The sequence below is a fragment of the Sciurus vulgaris genome (assembly GCF_902686455.1).
Source record: "Sciurus vulgaris genome assembly, chromosome: 3".
Taxonomy (NCBI): Eukaryota; Metazoa; Chordata; class Mammalia; order Rodentia; family Sciuridae; genus Sciurus; species Sciurus vulgaris.
This window is the reverse complement of record NC_136463.1, coordinates 38,314,146-38,333,312: the sequence shown is the minus strand read 5'-3', so window position 1 is coordinate 38,333,312 and position 19,167 is coordinate 38,314,146. Positions and strand designations below refer to the sequence as shown.

At 40.9% G+C, this 19,167-nt stretch overlaps 1 protein-coding gene across 2 annotated transcripts; it reads right to left on the bottom strand.

Moving 5' to 3' along the window:
• Nucleotides 1–1,451: 1,451 nt before the first annotated feature.
• On the bottom strand, nt 1,452–18,367 carry DUSP14 (dual specificity phosphatase 14). Of its 2 annotated transcripts, XM_079132111.1 has the most exons (3): nt 17,956–18,367; nt 3,820–3,911; nt 1,452–2,755 (listed from the first exon to the last, which is right to left on the bottom strand). In XM_079132111.1, exon 3 carries the CDS (start codon nt 2,662–2,664, stop codon nt 2,068–2,070), a length of 597 nt encoding a protein of 198 aa, XP_078988237.1. In that variant the 5' UTR covers nt 2,665–2,755; nt 3,820–3,911; nt 17,956–18,367; the 3' UTR covers nt 1,452–2,067. The 2 variants fall into 2 exon arrangements, with proteins under 2 accessions (XP_078988237.1, XP_078988236.1); XM_079132110.1 differs by lacking the exon at nt 17,956–18,367 and having other exon boundaries at nt 3,820–5,673.
• Nucleotides 18,368–19,167: the final 800 nt, after the last annotated feature.

Sequence of the window (19,167 nt, the reverse complement as noted above, 5' to 3'; positions counted from 1 at the left end):
AATTAAGCATTTGTTAAGCTTCTCTAACAGAAAACCCAATGTCATGCTCCTAGACTTTTGGTCTTTTCTTTACTGGGTTTAGATTTCATAGAAACAGGTGTGGAGGCACACACCTGTAATCCTAGCTACTTGGAGGCTGAGCCAGGAGGACTGCAAATTCAGGGCCAGCCTGGGAAACTCTGAGACCCTCTCAAAAAAAGCTGGGAAGGCAGCTCAGAGGGAGAGCACCCCAGAGTTTAATCCCCAGTAGCGCGTGCGTGCGCACACACACACACACACAAATAGATGTAAGTCACTGGAATGAATGAGGGCCAAAGCACTTAGGTATTAGGCTTCCCAAATGCAAAGAACACTCTTAGTTACAGCTCAGTAGTGGTGTTTGCCAGAATTTCTACAGGAAATTTTCTTTAATATCTGTAACCAGGTGTTTTCCTCATATAATACAATGGCTATTTTTGGCTCTTACTCAAAAGATTATCAGTTTTCATGCTGAGCTTCATAGTAGAATAAATCCCTGGATTTTATTTTAGATCACGTGTTAATGTTGCATTTGTGTTCTTTGATTTTCCACATAAACTTTAATTTTCCTATTTAGACAAGAACGATGCATTTTTAGAAGAGTGGGCAAATGGTATAACACAAGGTAGGAATTAGATGGAAAACCATTGCCACAGACCAGATAAAAGCAGGAAGCTAAAAGTTTGTCTAAACATCTACCTGTTGGCATACCAATGGCTTCCTGCCAAAACAGACCCAAGTGAAATGAGGCAGTGATGGAACTTTCTCACTGTGTGGTGCAGACTTCTGGATGACTCTCCTATCCAAAATAAGGAACAACCTGATCAACACCCAGGAGCATGAATAGAGAAGAGCTCATTAAACCTCTACCACAACTGAATGGATTGTGCTGTCAAATTTATTGGGAGCAGGAAACTGGGTAACATTTCTAAAGTTAAAGGAAGCCATTATTTACTTATCTACTATACTAAGGTTTGGCTTAGAGCATTTTTGGGTTAATAGTGAAGCAGAGGCATACCTTTTGCTGAAAACTGATTTGATGGAGGATTCAATACTTTGGTGCATGCCACATACCAAGAGAAAACTGAAAAGAGTACCCTTTATCAAAACAACACTCTAGCCATGACTTGGGAGGCTAGCCTCAGCAACTTCATGAGGCCCTAAGCATTTTAGGGAAACCCCAAAATACAAAGGCCTGAGGATGTAGCTCAAAGGTAAAGCATTCTAGGTTAAATCCCCAGTACCAAAAAAAAGGTTTTCCAACATATGAATATTATTGTCTGCCCATCTACAAGGATGTGAAACACATAACTCGCTCAGATCTATTTCAAGTTGTGTTCATAATTGTCATTAGAGCCATAAGTTAGCATAGTTATTGGATATCATCTTCCACTGTCAAGACATATGCACATACATACACATCCTCAAATTAGTAAAAGTTCTATGTTAAGCAGATTTATTAAAAATAATGCTAATATAATCCTGGGCACATTGATTTCAAGAGGGTTTTTGCAGCAATTTCATTATACTTATCAACTAAATAATAAAGGTGTTATTTTAACTTACAGAGTCACTAAATAATAGAGGGAAAAGGAAAGAGTAGAGCTAATCCAGTAGAGACTGAAGCTGGTATCAGTCTTCTCTAAGCATCTGTTTGGTGGGCAGCCACGGACAAAGCCTGTCTCTAAAGGGTTAATCAGGACCCAGAGTGATTTTTGCATTGAGCTGCTCCTGCACCTGCCATGGTGCCAAAAGCAGAACCAAACAGCTTATTAAACTGTTCAAATTGTTAAAAATGATTAAAAGCCAGTTAAAGATTTTCATAAACACTATTTCAAAATGCTAGTTTTAAAAATGTTACTAGCAATGTATGCATTCCCCTTATGTCCCCTCCTTATCTCTTAAAATAAATTTCAACACCCAGTGTAAAAACACTTAAGGGAGAACCAAAAGTCAACAATTTGAAAAGAAAGATGAAGAGAGGGGAGCAGACGGTGAGTAGCAGATGCTGGTACTGCTCAGGGGCTGCTGATGCAGGCTTTGGTGGCATTAAATCCCCCAGTAAGGCATCAGGTGTCGGGACTCTTTCTCGTAAACGTCTGGAACTATGCCATAAGGTGTCTGTACCATCTTAACTGTAGACTTCCCAAAGAGCTGGCGCTCGTAGTCTATCAGCTGCCTCCAGAAGCCCACGTTGGGCCTGATGACAGGCCTGCGGGCTTTGACCCAGTTGTACGCCTCCAGCAGGCACACGTTGTGGAACTTCATCAGGTAAGCGATGCAGAGGGTGGCCGAGCGGCTCACCCCTGCAGCACAGTGCACCAAGGTAGCCCCATGCTTCCTGCTCACACTGTGGATCTTGTCAGCCACGGTGTCAAAGTACAGTCCAATGGGGGCATGAGGCATGTCAGCCAGAGGCACTTTAACATATTCAAATTGGGGCCAGTTGAAATTGGGGATCTCAATGGTAGCATTAACAATGCAGGTGATGCCACGAGCCTGGAGGAGGTGCCGGTTGGAGGCCACACTGCCTCTGCCCAGGAAGAGAGAGGAGGTGATCTGAGCAATGCCTCCTACATCTCCCTCGGAAATCATCCGAGGAGCCATGAGAGTCCGTGGGAGTGTGCTGTGACCTCTGGAGCTCATGAAGATGCCAGCAGTCACGCTTGCATCGTCGGGGCAAGACCAGAGTACGTGGTTGTTCTCCACCAGGGGATCCTAAGCCACAGTCTCCTTCCTGCAAAACAGAGGTATCTGTAAGTACTTCATGTATCACAGCCTGCAGCGTTTTGTGAGGTGGGAAGGGGGAAGGGTTAGAAACAGTTATTTTCTATAACAGGATGAAGACGAATCATTTTCTATTGATTAACAGGCAGCCAAAGACCACAATATGTAAAAACCAACATAAAATCCAGCTCTCTGGGGATTGTAAAACAAAAAACACCCAAGTGGAACCAGTCATCCTATTTCCAGAAAAGTTAGAGACACGAGAAATATGACCAACTAGTTCCTGAAGAAGCACCCTGCAGGGCCCTGCCCTTACGGCAGGGAATGCATTCCATGCCGACTGGAAATCAGGTAGCTTCATCTGCTGACAGTCATGGCCTCACATACTTCTTGCCCACTCCCACAGCTATGAGGACCGTGTTTTCCTAATCTAATTCTAGACAGAGATCTTATAAAAGTAAAAGAGGATCTCACATGAGATCAAGGATTTAATGAACTACCTTTATAAACTAAAAAGATACTGAATTGGATCAGAAAAGCCAGATCACCTTATCCCTTTATTATTAAAAACAACTATTTCATATTTGTGACACATGAACACATTGGAAATCCAATTAAATCTGGGCAATGTGCTGTGGCATTGCCATGGAAATAATCCTAGGTGATTTGAAGGTCATGGTCTTAAAAGTTCATTCCTATAAATTAAATGGGCATGTGACCTGACCTGGCCTGACCTGACTCTGGTCATAGCTAAATGGTAACTTTACCTTCCTCAGCCAACGCTAAGCTCTCAAGTGAATCCCACTGGCAAATATGTTTCAAAAACATATTTGAACTAAAAGTGATGTAGTTCACTCTCAGTACAGTGCTCACTATAACGTATATTAGTAATCACAGAAAATTATTAGTTTCCTGAGATTTTAAATTTATCAGTTTTTCTTACTGCAAAGTCACAATGCTTTATAGTCTGGGAAGTATATTATGCACACCATGATACCATAGGAAACCTAAAATGCTCTCAAATATGACAAGAGCACCCCCAGGTTCTATAGAGGCCGTGCTGTGGCTACTCACTTGCTGCGGAATCCAGTGGATGCTGGAGCCCTTGGTTTGGATCCAGAAAGTCCTAAGTAAGCAGTGCTGGTTACAGTGGATAAAAATCAGATCTGCAGGAAGACAGACAAGGAGGCAAGGTCATAGCCAGTCAGGAAGTTCAAAGAATTCCCCCTGGGACTGGGAATGGAGCTCAGTGGTAAAGGACCCCTGGGTTCAATCCCTAGTACTGAAAATTTCCAAAAAATATATCAACTTAAGTCTCAGCTTTTTATTAGTAACCCGTGGGGTACAAATGTGTAGTACAATAATTCAGAGACCATATCAATGAAGTGTAAGACATTACAGAATGCCCCTCTTTCACTAGGCCTGTAAAAGATGCAAAAATGAGCCAGAGTCTTTTCCTGGTACCCTCAGCTAACCCAGGAGAGTGAGGATCTGGGCCAGACACCACAGCAGCTAAAAAGCTAAGCAAGATGCAATGAAGGTAAGATGAACAGCCATGTGACTAACAGTGGAGGAGTGTACAGGAAGATCTAAGGTGGGGGAATGGACAGGAGTGTCTTTAACATGGCAGAAGACAGTTTCATAGGCAGCAGGGCTTTAGCCACCAATGCCAGCTACAAGCAGTGGCAGTGTTCAGGAGAGCAAATAAATTCCATTTTGTTTTTCATGTTAGCCTTCTTATTTTACTCATTTATGTAACAATATGATGAGAACCTGTGAACATCTTCAAAAAATGTGTTCTTCTCACCTGGTCCCTTGCCTTTCCCGGGTAAGTATCACCTTAAATTTTTTGTTATACCTTTGTGGCGATATAACAGACTGCTATGTTGTTTAATCAAGTGTACAACTGAGTTTTGACATATATATATATATATATACACTCAAGACACTGACCTCAAAATATATGCCCCCCCATTTCCTCACATTCCTTTATAATCCACTCCCTTGCCCTTACCCTTATTCTCAAACAACTTTTGATCTGTTACTACAATTTGCATTTTCTAGATTCTTCTATAAATGGAATTATACAATATTTAGGGGGAGACTGCTTTAACTCAGTATTGTTTGACATTTGTCCATGACATCTGATATATCAATAGTTCATTCCTTTTTATTGTTAACATTCCACTGTGTAAATATATCATGATTTGTTCATCTATTCACTTACTGATGGACACTGGATTTAGTTTAAGGCTGAGTAAAGCTGCTATGAACATTTATGTACAGGCCTTTGTGTACATATATGCCTTCCCCTCTCTTGGCTAAATACCTAGGAGTAAAGGCTGTGTTATATTGTGTTATATCATGTGTATGTTTAACACTTCATAATAGTTTAGAAGCCAGGCATGGCAGCACACCCCTGTAATCCCAGCTATTTGGAGGCTGAGGCAGAAGAATCAAGAGTGTGGTCACCTGGACAACATATCATGACCTTGTCCCAAAAGAACAATAGGTTAAAAGAAAACTTTAGGGATTGGTGGTTAACTCAGTAGTAAAGTGCTTACTGGCATGCATAAGGCCCTGGGTTTGATTCCCTTTCCCAAATATTAAATAAAATAAAATAAAAAATGGTTAGATCATTATAGTGCAGTTTTCAAATTCTAGCAAAATCACCTGGAGGGCTTGTTAAAACACAAGTCACTGGGCTCCAGCCCCAATTTCTGATTCAGTACTTCGAGAGTGGGGCTCAAGAATCTGCAATTCCCAGGTAATGCTGATGCTGCTGGTCAGTGACACACTTTGAGAACCACTGCAAAGGTAGAGGGGGTGCAATGATGCCAGATCCCCTCTAAGACTGAGGCGTAAGAGTGCTGGACCTGACAGCTCCTAGTCTCAATGCTGGCTCACCCAAAGGTTACACCCCTCTATAGGGGCCCTCACCTGATGAAAATACAACCAGGACTGCAGGTAAACTGCATCATGAAGAGGCACAGGAGGTAGCCACATAAGGAAATGTGTGTTGGATATAAAACGTGAGCAGGGCAGTAACTTAGGTGAGCACATGCTTTTCTACAGCAGAATAGACTCTCCTGGCAGAATCCTAGCAGTTTAAAAAGCAAAATCACTGTGGTAATAAACACAAAATTAGGCCTTCAAACTGCTGGGGACTCTCTCTTCAATGAAGAAAATCCGGAAGATGCTAATCAAATATCCAAGTAGGTTATCTGGTTGTCTAGTTAGGAAGAACTTGGTTTTGTGTCCTCCCAGATAGTAATACTGACTGGGAGTCACCTGCCCTCCTGAGCTGGTACCCAGGCTCACTGGCCTTTTCAGCATAAAGGACTTCACCAGGACCATGGCTGTGCAACGCAGAGCTGGAAGCCTGGCTGCTTCAATTGCCTCTCGTTCATCGAGCAGAGCAGTGAGAGGGTACTTGTGCTGCAGGGAAAACAGACCGGGAGTCCTTAGGGCAGAATCCAAGTGAGACAGACAAGATGCTCCATCCTGCTGCTGCTATTCGATCTGGTGCCAATAAATCTGCTTAAAATGTCAAAGCTGGTCCAGAGTTTTAGAAAAACAACTTCTGCCAGAGAGCACTCAGAGGGCAGATACTGCAGATGCTCTTGATAAACCCTCTTTACAGACTGGACAATACCAGTTCAGAAATGGCGAGATGACTGCAACTTGGAGAAGACAAAAAAAAAAAAAAAAAGCCAGGAAAAGATCCAAGGTGCCCAGTTTCTAGCTCTGGACCACACGCCTTCTCTGTGGGATGGTGTACAGCAGCTGTGCCCTCATTACCCACCTTCCAGGGTTCTAACACCACCAGCCAGCACCTGCAGTGCCACAGAGGGGTCTTGTACCTGCCTAAGAACATGTTTAAATGCTACCTACAGAAAAGACTAGGCCCAGATGGGCTGAGCTTTTTCAGTTCCTTCTAGTGTCCAGAATAGAGAGCTGCCACAGCCTGCCCACCTCTCAGTCACAGACAGACCTCCTCACAGCAGAGGAGTTGTTCAGGAGCAGTCCCAGGATTGTCTCAACAAGAAGCCCTAGTTTGGTCCAGTTCTAAGATTAGCAGAACTTGATTGTAAAGAATTTTTTTAAAACCCATGGGTATTACATCACAGGTGCATCAAAATCAACTTAGTAAATGTGTACCAGGAGACAGAGAAAGGAAATCTTTTAGGAGAGTTTGGCCCATATTTGAGAGATCAAAGACGGCACTGTGGGCTGAGGTTGTAGCTCAGTGGCAGAGGACTTGTCTAGCACATGTGAGGCACTGGGTTTGATCCTCAGCACCACATGAAAATAAACAAATAAAATAAAGGAACCCTTCCATGCAATCTTTTTTTTTCTTTCTTTCTTTCCTTTTTTTTTTTTTTTGGTGGTGCTGGGGATTGAACCCAGGGCCTCATGCTTGCAAGGCAAGCACTCTACCAACTGAGCTATAACCCCAACCCCCTTCCATGCAATCTTGAAAAAAATTTTTTTAAAAAAAGACAGCATGGTGCTCTGGAGAGAACATGACACTCGCACTGCAGCCCAACAGTCCCTGGGATGAGGGTGGTCAGAGGGCACACAAGAACATCCCCGCAGCTCCAAGGTGTTCAAGTAAGTCTCCCCAAGTTGCTCTGCAATTGCATTCACTTCATGGAGGGGAAAAATGCTTTCCTATCCAGGAGGATGGAGGCAAGGTAGCATTAAAGACAGGAAGGAAGAGCTGCCCAACACCAACAAGGTTAGGGGGATTTTTAATTATCACTTTGTGGACTTTTTTAACCAGATATAAGAAATATCCTGTCAAAAATGATGCTGGGGGCTGGGGCTGTAGCTGCTCAGTGGCAGAACACTTGCCTAGCATGTGTGACAAGGCCCTGGGGTCAATTCTCAGCACCACATATAAATGAGTAAAATAAAGGTCTACCAACATCTAAAAAAATATTTTTAAAAAGATGGTGAACTCTTTGAATAATAAGCATCGAGCATTAAATGCTGAACAAAGTACAGAGTTGGTATCTGCCCAGCCATCTGTAATCTCAAAAATTCAGAAGGTACCAGTTGCTGGCCCCCCCTGGCACAGAAGCACCAGCCCTGGAGCACTCATGATGCCCTGGCATCCGCACCTGGAGCACTCATGACGCCCTGGCATCCACACCTGGAGCACTCATGACGCTCTGGACGCTCTGGGAAGCACCTTCTGGGGTCCCAGCCTATTCAGAGCATCCATCCCAGTGCCATGGGGGCTACTTTTCCTTCTCCTTCTCTTGATAACCACCACTAGAATCAGCAGTTAAAGAAGTGAAATTCTACTTACTGCTTTTTCTTCTCATGTTGAACAAGCAGACAATGGTCATGATGGTGCGAGAGAATGTAAAATCATCTACAATATTCTTGGCTTCGGGAATTTCGGAGGGTCAGGGTACACACTAGAGGTTCACACTGTCACTTTTTTATATTAGAATAGCTTATGAAATCACATTTTCTCCTTCCATTAATGTCTAATTCTTTTTAGAAAAATAGACAAAATGGACATGGTGGCACACACCTGTAATCCCAGCTACTCAGGACGCTAAGGCAGGAGGAACACAAATTCAATGACAGCCTGAGTGACTTAGCAGGACCCTGTCTCAAAAATAAATAAAAAGGCTGGATGTGGTGGCACATGCCTGTAATCCCAGCCGATCATGAGCTCAGGCAGGAGGATCGAGAGTTCAAAACCAACTTCAGCAAAAAGTGACATGCTAAACAACTCAGTGAGAACCTGTCTCTAAATAAAATACAAAATAGGGCTGGGGATGTGGCTCAATGATCGAGTGCCCCTGCATTCAGTCCCTAGTACCAGATAGATAGATAGATAGATAGATAGATAGATAGATAGATAGATAGATAGATAGATAGATAGATAGATAAATAAATAGGACTCAGAATGTAGCTTAAAGGTAGATCACCCCTGCTTCAGCCTCCAGTATGGGTGGCATGCATAAATGAATAAACAAACACCTAGTCACTCTTTTTAAAAAAGAAACATTTTAGCCTACACTGTCATAAGTTGATATTACTTTTGAATTCATTTTCATTTAATCAGAAATGTGTCCCACTGGGGGAAGAGTTAAAATATTCACTCTTACAAAATAAAAATAAAATCACAATGTGGCAAGCTTTCATTAAAGAAAATTCACTTTCTGATAGAACATTAAGAATAAAATTCAAACAAATATTCATGTTAAAGTAAAATGAAATAAATGATATTCCCAAACTGTCCTCACCTAGAAAGCCTCTGCTGTTGGCTGAAGCAGCACATCTTACATATGAAGGCAAGGTCACCCATTTTGCTTTTCCCAGATTGATTAACTGATATGTTAGTGTTTGGATATGAAGTTAAATACACATCATACACATGGCCACATTCTCCCCCAGCAAGGAACTGCCTATGCAGTGGTGACCAACCTGCCCATCCCAATGACCACAAGTGGACACCAAACCCTTAATATGGCATTTGCTAAACCTAACAAAAGCCTGTTGTTGTATGATACCAGTCAGCTGCTGGATGTGGAACAGGCCACAGCCCAATAGAGGAGATGGGCTGGCCACTTGAGCATAGGAAAAAGAAAAAAAATCAACAAGTCAAGACAGTGACTTTAAGAACTTTAGCTCCACATGATAAATTCACGCATCTTCCGTGTTGGAATTCGGATGAGGAGGGCAAAGACACTCTCAATAACTATTAAATGAAGTTACACATTTGGGTAACAAACTGTTCACATCTGGAGATGAAATCTTAAATTTGTTCCTTGCCTAACTAAATGTGTAAATTTCTCATCACTCGTTCCCACAACAGTGTTTGCGGAGTTCATGCCATGTTCATTACTAAGTGTTGTTACAAAATGTATTTGCCAGAGATGAACACAATACCACCATCCTACAAGAAGTTTTATTGGTCCTGATGATTAAATATAGGGGTGCTTCACCACTAAGCAACATCTCCAGTCCCTTTTATTTTTTATTCTGAGACAGGGTCCTGCTAAATTGCTTGAGGGTCTCACTAAATTACTGAAGCTGTCTTCCTGCCTCCACTTTCCAAGTCCTAGTCACTGGGATTACAGGCGTGTACCACCATGCCCTGCCCTACATGAAGTTCTTACAGCGTAATCTTGACACTCCTATCCAATGTTAGATGGTATCCCTTGCCCTTAAAACTCGAGAAACCTTCCCAACTGCCTGAGCCAGAAGAAAATAGTAGAAATGATGCTTACAGACATGCCACACACTTCTACCTTGTCCTCCTGGGATGTGCTCCTGGAACTCAGCTGCCATGCTGTAAGGAAAACCAAACTAGTCCAACAGAGTTACTGCATGGAGAGGCCATATGTGGGTGATCCAGCCAACAGCCCAGGTGATAGCCAAGGTATGTGAGTAAAGACACTTCAATGGCACTCAGGCGCCCGGCCACCAAACTGTCCCCATCATAGAAGGTTCAAATTCCTGACCTATAGGAATCTGTGAGTACGATTATTTTATACCACTGAGTTCTGGGATTATGTTACACAGCAACAGTAAGTAGAACAGGGAGCATAAAAGTAACAAAACATAACACTGCTAGAATTTGATTATCTTAAAGAGATGGTGCACCATGCACAGTGGCACATGCCTGTAATCCCAGCTACTAGGGAGGCTGAGGCAAGAAGATGGCAAGTTTGAGGCCAGCCTGGGCAACTCAATTAGAATGTCTCAAAATAAAATGAGCTAGAAATGTAGCTCAGTAGTAGAGCATTTGTGTAGCATGAGACTCTAGGTTTAAACCCTAGTACTGAAAAAAAAGGGGGATGGGGAGGCTGGGGGTGTTCTCTCAGTGGTAGAACTCTTGTCTAGAATGCAAGAGGCCCTGCATTCAAACCAAGCACATTCCCTTCATATCTGCACCCCGCTACCACCCCCAAAAGAGATTTATTTAGCTCACAGATCCGAAGGACAAAAAGTCCAACAAGGAGCAGCTCCATCTGCTCAGCCTCTCTTAGGTGCTCTCCTGGCTCTATCACCACATGGCAATGGCACCAGGGTTGGAGCACTGGAAGAGGGAGAGATCGCATGGCAAAACAGGAAGCCAAACACCAAGAAGGGGCCAGTGTAGCCTTTTATAAAATTTGATCTCAGGAGAACTCACTCCAGGCCCAGCATTCATCTCTAATCCTTCCCAGGGCCATGCCCTCATGACCCAATTACCTTGCAATAGGCCCAACCTCTTAAAGACTCCACTACCCCAACACTGCCACACTATGAACCTCTAGGAGAGACGCTCAAACCATACCCAAACCACAGCAGAAGGTGTCTACAGATTAACACTCTTTTCTCCAATCCACTTCTGTCTCTCACTACTCAAAAGGGGTGACCAAAGACCTAACAGCATTGATAGAGCTTGATAGAAAGATGGAATTTCAGGCACCACCCCAAAACCTATAGAACCAGATTCATTTAAAAAAAAATTTTTTTTTAGTTGTAGATGGGCACAATACATTTATTTTTATGTGATGCTGAGGATCAGACCCAGTGCCTCACACATGCTAGGTGAATGCTTTACCCATGAGCCACAATCCCAGCCCCTATCGAGTCTGATTCTGCAGGTTAACAAGATCCCAGGTGATTGTATACGCATTAAAGTGACCAGGGCGGCTCATTCATCTACCTCACTGTCTCAAGGAACTTGCTGACGCAAGCTAGAGCACCTGCCCTGTTTAAGCCACATGAGCCTGCTGAGCTTCTCCCAGATCAGTATCATTCTGTCGTCTTAGCTCCCAGATGAGGTATCAGAGGTAAATGGAGGTTAAGAGGCTTTCCCAGACTCTACATAGAAAATTAGTAGCCCCTTTGGGACCAGAATCCTCCTTCCATGAGCTGTTCATGGTTGATCAGTCATACAACCTGACCACAACAGATCAACCAAACTAAAGACTACAGAAATGTACATTTCCTTGGCAAAAACACATAAAAACTGCAAAGAGAAAAGAATTAAGGAATATAAGGGCAGTCTGTCTGTGCTTTATAATCTATAAGTGTTAATCTCCAAAAGTCCTAAACTACTAGTGCTATGAGATGGTCTTTGAGTGTGAAAAATTGAATAAAACTGAACCAAGAAAATGTCTGCAAAAGTCCATAATTACATTTACACTTCCTTAATGCTAACCACAAACCAATTCGTGCAACCACTCACACAAATATTATTTTAAAATCTTACAGGCGTAAGAGGTAAAAATTAAATGTGAATCATAGATACTTGGTTAAGTGGTAAACTTTGATTTTTATAAGTCAGAATCCTGAGAGGCAAAGTAACTAAAATTGGAAAAAAAAAAAAAAAAAAAATCACAAGTCAGCATAAAAAAACCCTCAAAATTGCCAAAGTCACTATATATTTTCATAAGATCTCAGTCCTTGAAAAATCATTATTTTAAAGAAAACAAAAAAAAAGGAATTTACCAATTAGAATTAAGTACATAGGAGAAGACCCGAGTTAATAATAACCCTTTGATCACCTTACCCTTTCACGTCTCATAGGACATATCAAATTCTCAACACTCAGGCAGTGAGCTTCACCCATTTCCCTACAAGCATTTCTTTATCATACACCTGGTTCAATTCCACTTTGTGTGTGTGTGTGATTTTATGCCAAATTACATATATAAAGTACTGATACATTAATTTCCCATTTTTCTTTAAAAATCGAAGGCATTAAACCCATGAGAATTTCTGAGCAGGGTGAGATAATCAGTTAAGTCTAGGCAGGGATGTTGGCACATGCCTATAACTGCAGCAACTCAGGAAGCTAAGGCAGGAGGATAGCAACTTAGAGGCCAACCTGAGCAACTTAGTGAGACCCTGTCTCAAAAATAAAATACAAAGGGTGAGGATGTAGATCAGTAGTAGAGTGTCCCTGGGGTTCCACTCTGAATATGAAAATAAATAGTCTCTGGCCACACACCCACATTGAGAGACAAGAGGCTGGTAGCCCTCTGAAGACAACTGGGTATCTGAGGCACCATAAAGCAAAGGAAGTATCGAATTTTCAACTGAACATGAGTCAAAAGGCAGAGGATCCTGATTATTCCTGTGGCTTTAACAATCTGGAAAAACGTCTTAACAAAATATAACAAGAGAAAAAAAAAAAGATAATATAAACAGGTGGTGGGGAGAATAGAAGTTCAGTGGATTAGACAAAGGTAAAGGAAGGGAAGGGAGACGATGGGAACAGAAAAGATAGAAGAATGAATCTGACGTAACTTTCCTATGTTTGTATATGAATAAATAACCAGTGTTTAACTCCACATCATGTACAACCACAAGAATGGGATCCTAATAAGTTATACTCCATGTATGTATGATATGTCAAAATATGCTCTACTGTCATGTATATGTAAAAAGAATTTTAAAAATATATACAGGTCCTATTAGGAACCTGTATTACTGAATGTTAAAAAAATTTCCTAAATTACTGCTCACATTCTATAAGAGAATGCAATGGACTTTGAGCTTCGCTCTTTTCTTGTTCCAATCAGGGATCAACCAACAATAGCCAGGGCCCACCACTTGTTTTTGTATTGCTCATGATTTAAGAATTATTTAGTCATTTTCTAGTTGGGTGGGGGGGATCAAAAGAACAGTACTTTGGCACATAAAAATTCCATGAAATTCAAATTTCTGCATTGATGAATTATGTTCTACCGGAACACAGCCACCTTCATTTGTTACATATTAACTATGGCTGCTTTCTTACTACAATGGTAGAGTTAAGTAGTTGCAACAAAAACCACCATGGTCCACAAACTAAATATTTACTAGGAAGCCCCTTAAACAGAAGGCTACCAATCCCTGGTTGAAATTAGTAAATCATAAAACCATCCTGGTATGGTAAAGTGTATCATTCAAAGTGTGGTCCTAAGGCAACCTACATCAAAATCACCTGCTTGTTAGAATGCAGATTCCTAGACTCCACACCAGATCTAATTAATCAGAATGTGGGGGGGATGAAGGTCTAGGATTCTGTATTTCCAGCATGTACCACTCTAGAAGTAATATGAAGATCTCCAGCATGTTAGCCAAGAGCTCTGCCAGAGTTATATCTCCACCCCTCTTTTTTGTGGTATTAGGGACTGAACCCAGGATCTTGCACATGTTAGGCAAGCTATGCTACAGTCCCAGCCCCCAAAATTATTTTTAATAGAAGAAACTGAGCTACTAGGAAGAGCTGTCAGTCCAAACCCCCTTCTAGTCTCTGGCCTGAACATGGACGTACTCTTACATGGGAGTAGAATAATAACTTGCTTTAGTGAGAAAATCTGGCAAAATACCAGCATGCCCCAACAGCTACATCAGCAAAATTCTTAATTAAAAATCTTGGTTTCACTGGGCACCAGTGGCACATATATGTAATCCCAGCTACTTCGGGGGAAGAGGGCCACAGGGCTGAGATAAGAGAATAACGAGTTCAATGCCAGTCTAATTTAGCAAGATCCTCAAAATAAAACTTAAAAAGTGAATGGGGCCGGGCACAGTGTTACACGCCTGTATTCCCAGTGGTTTTGGAGGCTGAGACAGGAGGATCGTGGGTTCAAAGCCAGCCTCAGCAACGAAGCAACTCAGTGAGACTGTCTCTAAATAAAATACAAAATAGGGCTGAGGATGTGGCTCAGTGGCTGAGTGCCCCTGAATTCAATCCCTGGTACAAAAAAAAAAAAAAAAAAATAGTGAATGGGGACGTAGCTCAGTGCCAGAGTGCTTGTCTATCATGTGAGAGGCCCAGATTCAAACCCAGTAGGGCAAAAAAAGAAAAAAAAAAAAAAAATCTGGATTTCAAGTTTGTATATAACTTGTGTGCTCACAGTACTATCCCTGACTTTATTTTCACCAGTGCTTCCTTGAAACTTCCATAAAGGTCACCTTATAGTCTCTCTCTTCCAAGTGAGGAAGGTCAGTGTGTCATACATTGTCTTGGCTACACAAATGTCTACCAGTCAACAGAAGCAAAATTTTCTTGTTAAGAGTTTTCTTAGGCGTGGGGTATACATCTCAGTAGTAGAGCATTTGCCTAGTATTCTCAAGGCCCTGGGTTCAATTCCCCCCCACACACACCTCAAAACCAAACAAACAAAAAGAGTATCATCATATGTATACACAAACTCAAAGACCTAAGAAGTCAAAAAAACCTGCCATGAGCTATCCATGCTGAAACTAGACAAAGGCAGCAGCTGCCTATGCATTTTTCAAAAGAGCCCTTTTGTCAACTGAAGACTTCAAGATGGCAGGGGGAATGCAAAAGCTAACCAAAGGGGATGAGAAGTTGCTCTATGTCAGTGTAAGTTATGAACAAGAATTCCAAGTGTCCAGATGAGCTGGATGGGATGCCCAGCAGTGACTGGACAGGTCCCTGGCAGTGACGTGAGCATACCCTGGAAGGCCAAGGGGATATCAAAGCCCACAAGCAAGATCTTTTTCAATTTATATGTATATGGTTTTTTAAATTATGGTTATTTTAGAGAATCTGAAAAGAAACTTTATATAGTAAGCAAAAAAAATTTGTGATCTATGTAAATAAACACTGAAAATAGAGTAATTTAGTCATTTTCCAAGATGCCTTACAAAAGAAATAAAAAGGAAATACAAGTCTCATGTGCTTTGGGTTCTTCCTTCATCTCCGCCCCCCACCCCACCCCCAGAGTAACTGGATTCATACAACCTTCTACTCACAGGAAAGAAAAGGACTATCAGCACATAACATGAACTCAACAAATACCTAAACTTAATAATGTCCTAAGATGACCTCCTCATTTCTCCCTATCTTCTTTCTCATACACACACATACCCTAGCTTTAAATCCAAATATAAGCAAAGACAACTCTGTGCTCAGAAAGCAGGAATTCCCTATATCAAGCATAGTTCTAAATTATCTCTACTTTCACATATAAAGGAAAATTTAGAGAAATACAAGTTAAAGACTGTAGAAGTATCATTTATTCCTGCGTCTCAGAAGCCATTGTTACTTTGGAATTGCCATGGAAGTAAGAGCTGGGGTCTGGGTCCCCTGCCTCATAGAGAATGCGTGTATCTACACAAGGGTTTGGGTATCCTCAGGGTACTTTTAACAAGAACAGGCCCAAACTCCTGAACCCACCACACACTCACTGCTTATGTCATCTGGACTCAGGCAAGCATTCACCAAAAATAGGATTCACTCAAACCTTTAAAAGATTTCTAGGTTCTAAACACTTTTATTTCTAATACTGCATTTTGCATAAATTTTCTATAACTAATCATTAGTCTAAAAAAAATATCAATAGATGGATTCTTTTGGGCATCTGTCAACCAAACAGTGGAAAAACACAACTTCTAGGGTTTGGGCAGTATGTTAGTGCAAACTATATAATTAAACAGAAGTAAATATAAATGCACTGTCAGACTAGACAGGAGTCATTTATTTATTCATTTAAGAAGCATGCAAGCATATTGTGGTTAAACAGCAAATACAGTGGATTATAGATTCAAGGTGAACACCAATGCAGGAATGAAAATTGGTACAACTACTTTGGGTAAAAAGCATCAATTACTAAAGTTGAAGATATGCACACCTGACATAATTGCTCCAGATCAGAAACAATCCAGATGTCCCTCAATAGTAGACAGATAATTTGTGGGAAGTTCATGCAAAAATGAACCAACTACAGTCATAGGCAACAACATGGATGAATTTTTAAAAAGAGTGTGTTGCAACAATTTAATAATTATATGTATATATAATTACAGCATTATGTATATTTATGTATTGACCAAAAGAAATAAAATTCAAAAGACTACTCACTTGATTTTTATTGCATAGAGGTGAAAACAAGCAAAAACAATTACGTTGTTTAGACATTTGTATTTAGAAGAAAAAAAACTATAGAAAAGGAAGGACATTATTTTCATAAAAATCAGGTTAGTTACTGGCTAGGTTATCTATTGTCCTTGGGAAAGAACAGGAAGAGGATGCTTCTTGACCTGCAAGATAGTTACACTTGAGTTCTCTTTAAAATAATTTATCAACTTATCCATGTTTTATACTTTCTTCTTCATGTTATAACTCACAATTTAAAAGGTTAAATAAACTTAATGTTGATTTCCAGAAATACAGAGGCATTACAACTCAGGCCAGTCTGGAAAGAATACTTCCTCTCTGAATGTCACTATTAGCCTATCAGTTTTATAAGGTCAGGGACCTTATTTGCCATCTACCCTAGTATTCACCACAGTACCTTTGGCAGAGTAAAAGTTCTCAATAAATATTTGCTACATAAGTGCATAAACTGCTGACATGAATTTAACTCACCCACTTTTTGAAATTACCTAGTTGAACTGTGCCCCCTTAACACTTTTTTTTTGTCTTCACCCTCTTAAGCTTTCATAAATAATAAAGCTACCACCTTAAATGTTAGCTTGGTAAGTTTACACCCAGCTTGTTGTTGCTTTAGCAACTCTCCCTGCCTTCCATTACTTTTTGTACTTCCCTGTAAGCAAAGAAATGATGAATTTACTAGTCTTAGATTTCTCTTTATGGGAAAGTTTTCATTTGCATCTGAGAATATAACAAGGATCATAATGATTCAATTACTTTGAAGTTGTTTATGAAGAGATCATTTACCTACTGCCTTCAGAAATACCACCATGCAATCAGGGTTAATAAAACTTTACAATCAGTTGTATTTAAAAAGCATGCTGCTTGTTCTGAACTGAAATAAAATCTCTATAAACAGAACCAGAAAACTGTAAAATAATTAATTGCAATTTAAAAATCACTTTGTGCAAATAGACATTTATGAAGATGCTAAGGAAAGTCTGAAGAATACACACAAACCAATATAGACAGACACAGCACATACTTTTGAGAAAGATTCAAAGAAGGCTTGAACCTATTGGTAAACTTTGAATTTTTTTTACACAGAGAATGATTAAAGCATTTCTTGTGATATTGGAAAAACGTTTTTAATCCACCTGGCCTTAGAACAAAATCCTTATTTCAAAGGAATCCATCAAACAGTTCCCTTCCTAAAGTCCATCTTTTAAAATGCCAGTTTTTGTGCTAAGGTCTTAAAGCATTTGCTGTACTTATACACCTAGCCACATTTTTTAAATGATATAAATATATATATATATATGCCATTCTATTAAAGAACATCACAAAATTCATACCTGCAGTCAACCAATATGAAAGATTTCAGATGAGAACTCAGCATGGACACCTTCTACACTGATGTTAAGGCGGCTTGAAATGCAGGAAACTGTCTCCTGTTTTATGGGGGAAAGCCAAAAATACCAAGCAGCTCTCTCTCCTCCCCCAAGCGTCAGAAGGTGAGTCAGAGCTGGAGGCAGGAATGGGGCCCATGTGTCAAGCCGCCTGTGTAGGGCTCCTTCCTGCCTCCTCCCGGGAATTCTCAATTCGCAGCTCTCGCCCAGCCTGATGTGAATTCTCAAGGCATCTCTGCCGAAGAAGAGGTGGTAATTCATTCTGGGAGTATCTCACTCCCTGGGTTTCTCAAGGAAGCCCAGACGGGGGACCTTTATGAATCCACAAGTAACAATAACCAAACTGCAGCTCCAGGAAATGGAGCCTACACACACACAACTTTGCAAAGAATACAGTACCTTTGTTCCCCTCATTTTAAAGAGTAGGAAATTAGCAGAGAGAAGTTGTGACTTGTGGGTGTCGATTAACTTTGTGGCAATAGAATGCATGTGGTTGCTAATCTCCGGTCTCTTTTTTCATTGAAATGTACAATCTCTAGGGAAGACTTTCCAACATTCCTTTATACTTCCGAGTGGCTACTTAGGGGCAGGAATCCCAGCAAACTCTGGGTTAAATCTTACTGTCCATCATTCCCTAAGGTCAGTAAATAATCAGGAGTTTGCTCTTTGCCTCTGTTTTTGCATCTGTAAAACGGGAAGGTAATGCTCTCCACCTATCTCTTATAAACTACAATGAACAGCTCACGAGTTAACACATGCCAAATGCCTTAAGGTCCTTCTGGGTGGCAAGTACAAAGTGGTTTTTAAAAAAAATCCCTACACAGTAAAACTGTATGTGTAATTCACTCCTCCTTCCCTTGCCCCCGGGATGCCCAGTTACCATAACACTGGCTGGTACCATTGGCAACATCCACCTAAATAAAATGTAGTTATACAACCACTTAAGGTGGCTACAGCACTCATTCCCCCACCCCCACCTCACACAACTCAACTTCGCTCTGGAGCAAGGGTACTTAGGAGAAATTTTTAAAAGATATTTGTTAGCACTGTGCACACCAAGAAATACTCAAGTTAAATACTTGGCATCGCTGAAAGTCAAGTTGTTTCTACCAATGCACTAGAAACCTTTGGAAGATGCAAAAAGCCTCCACGGTTCCT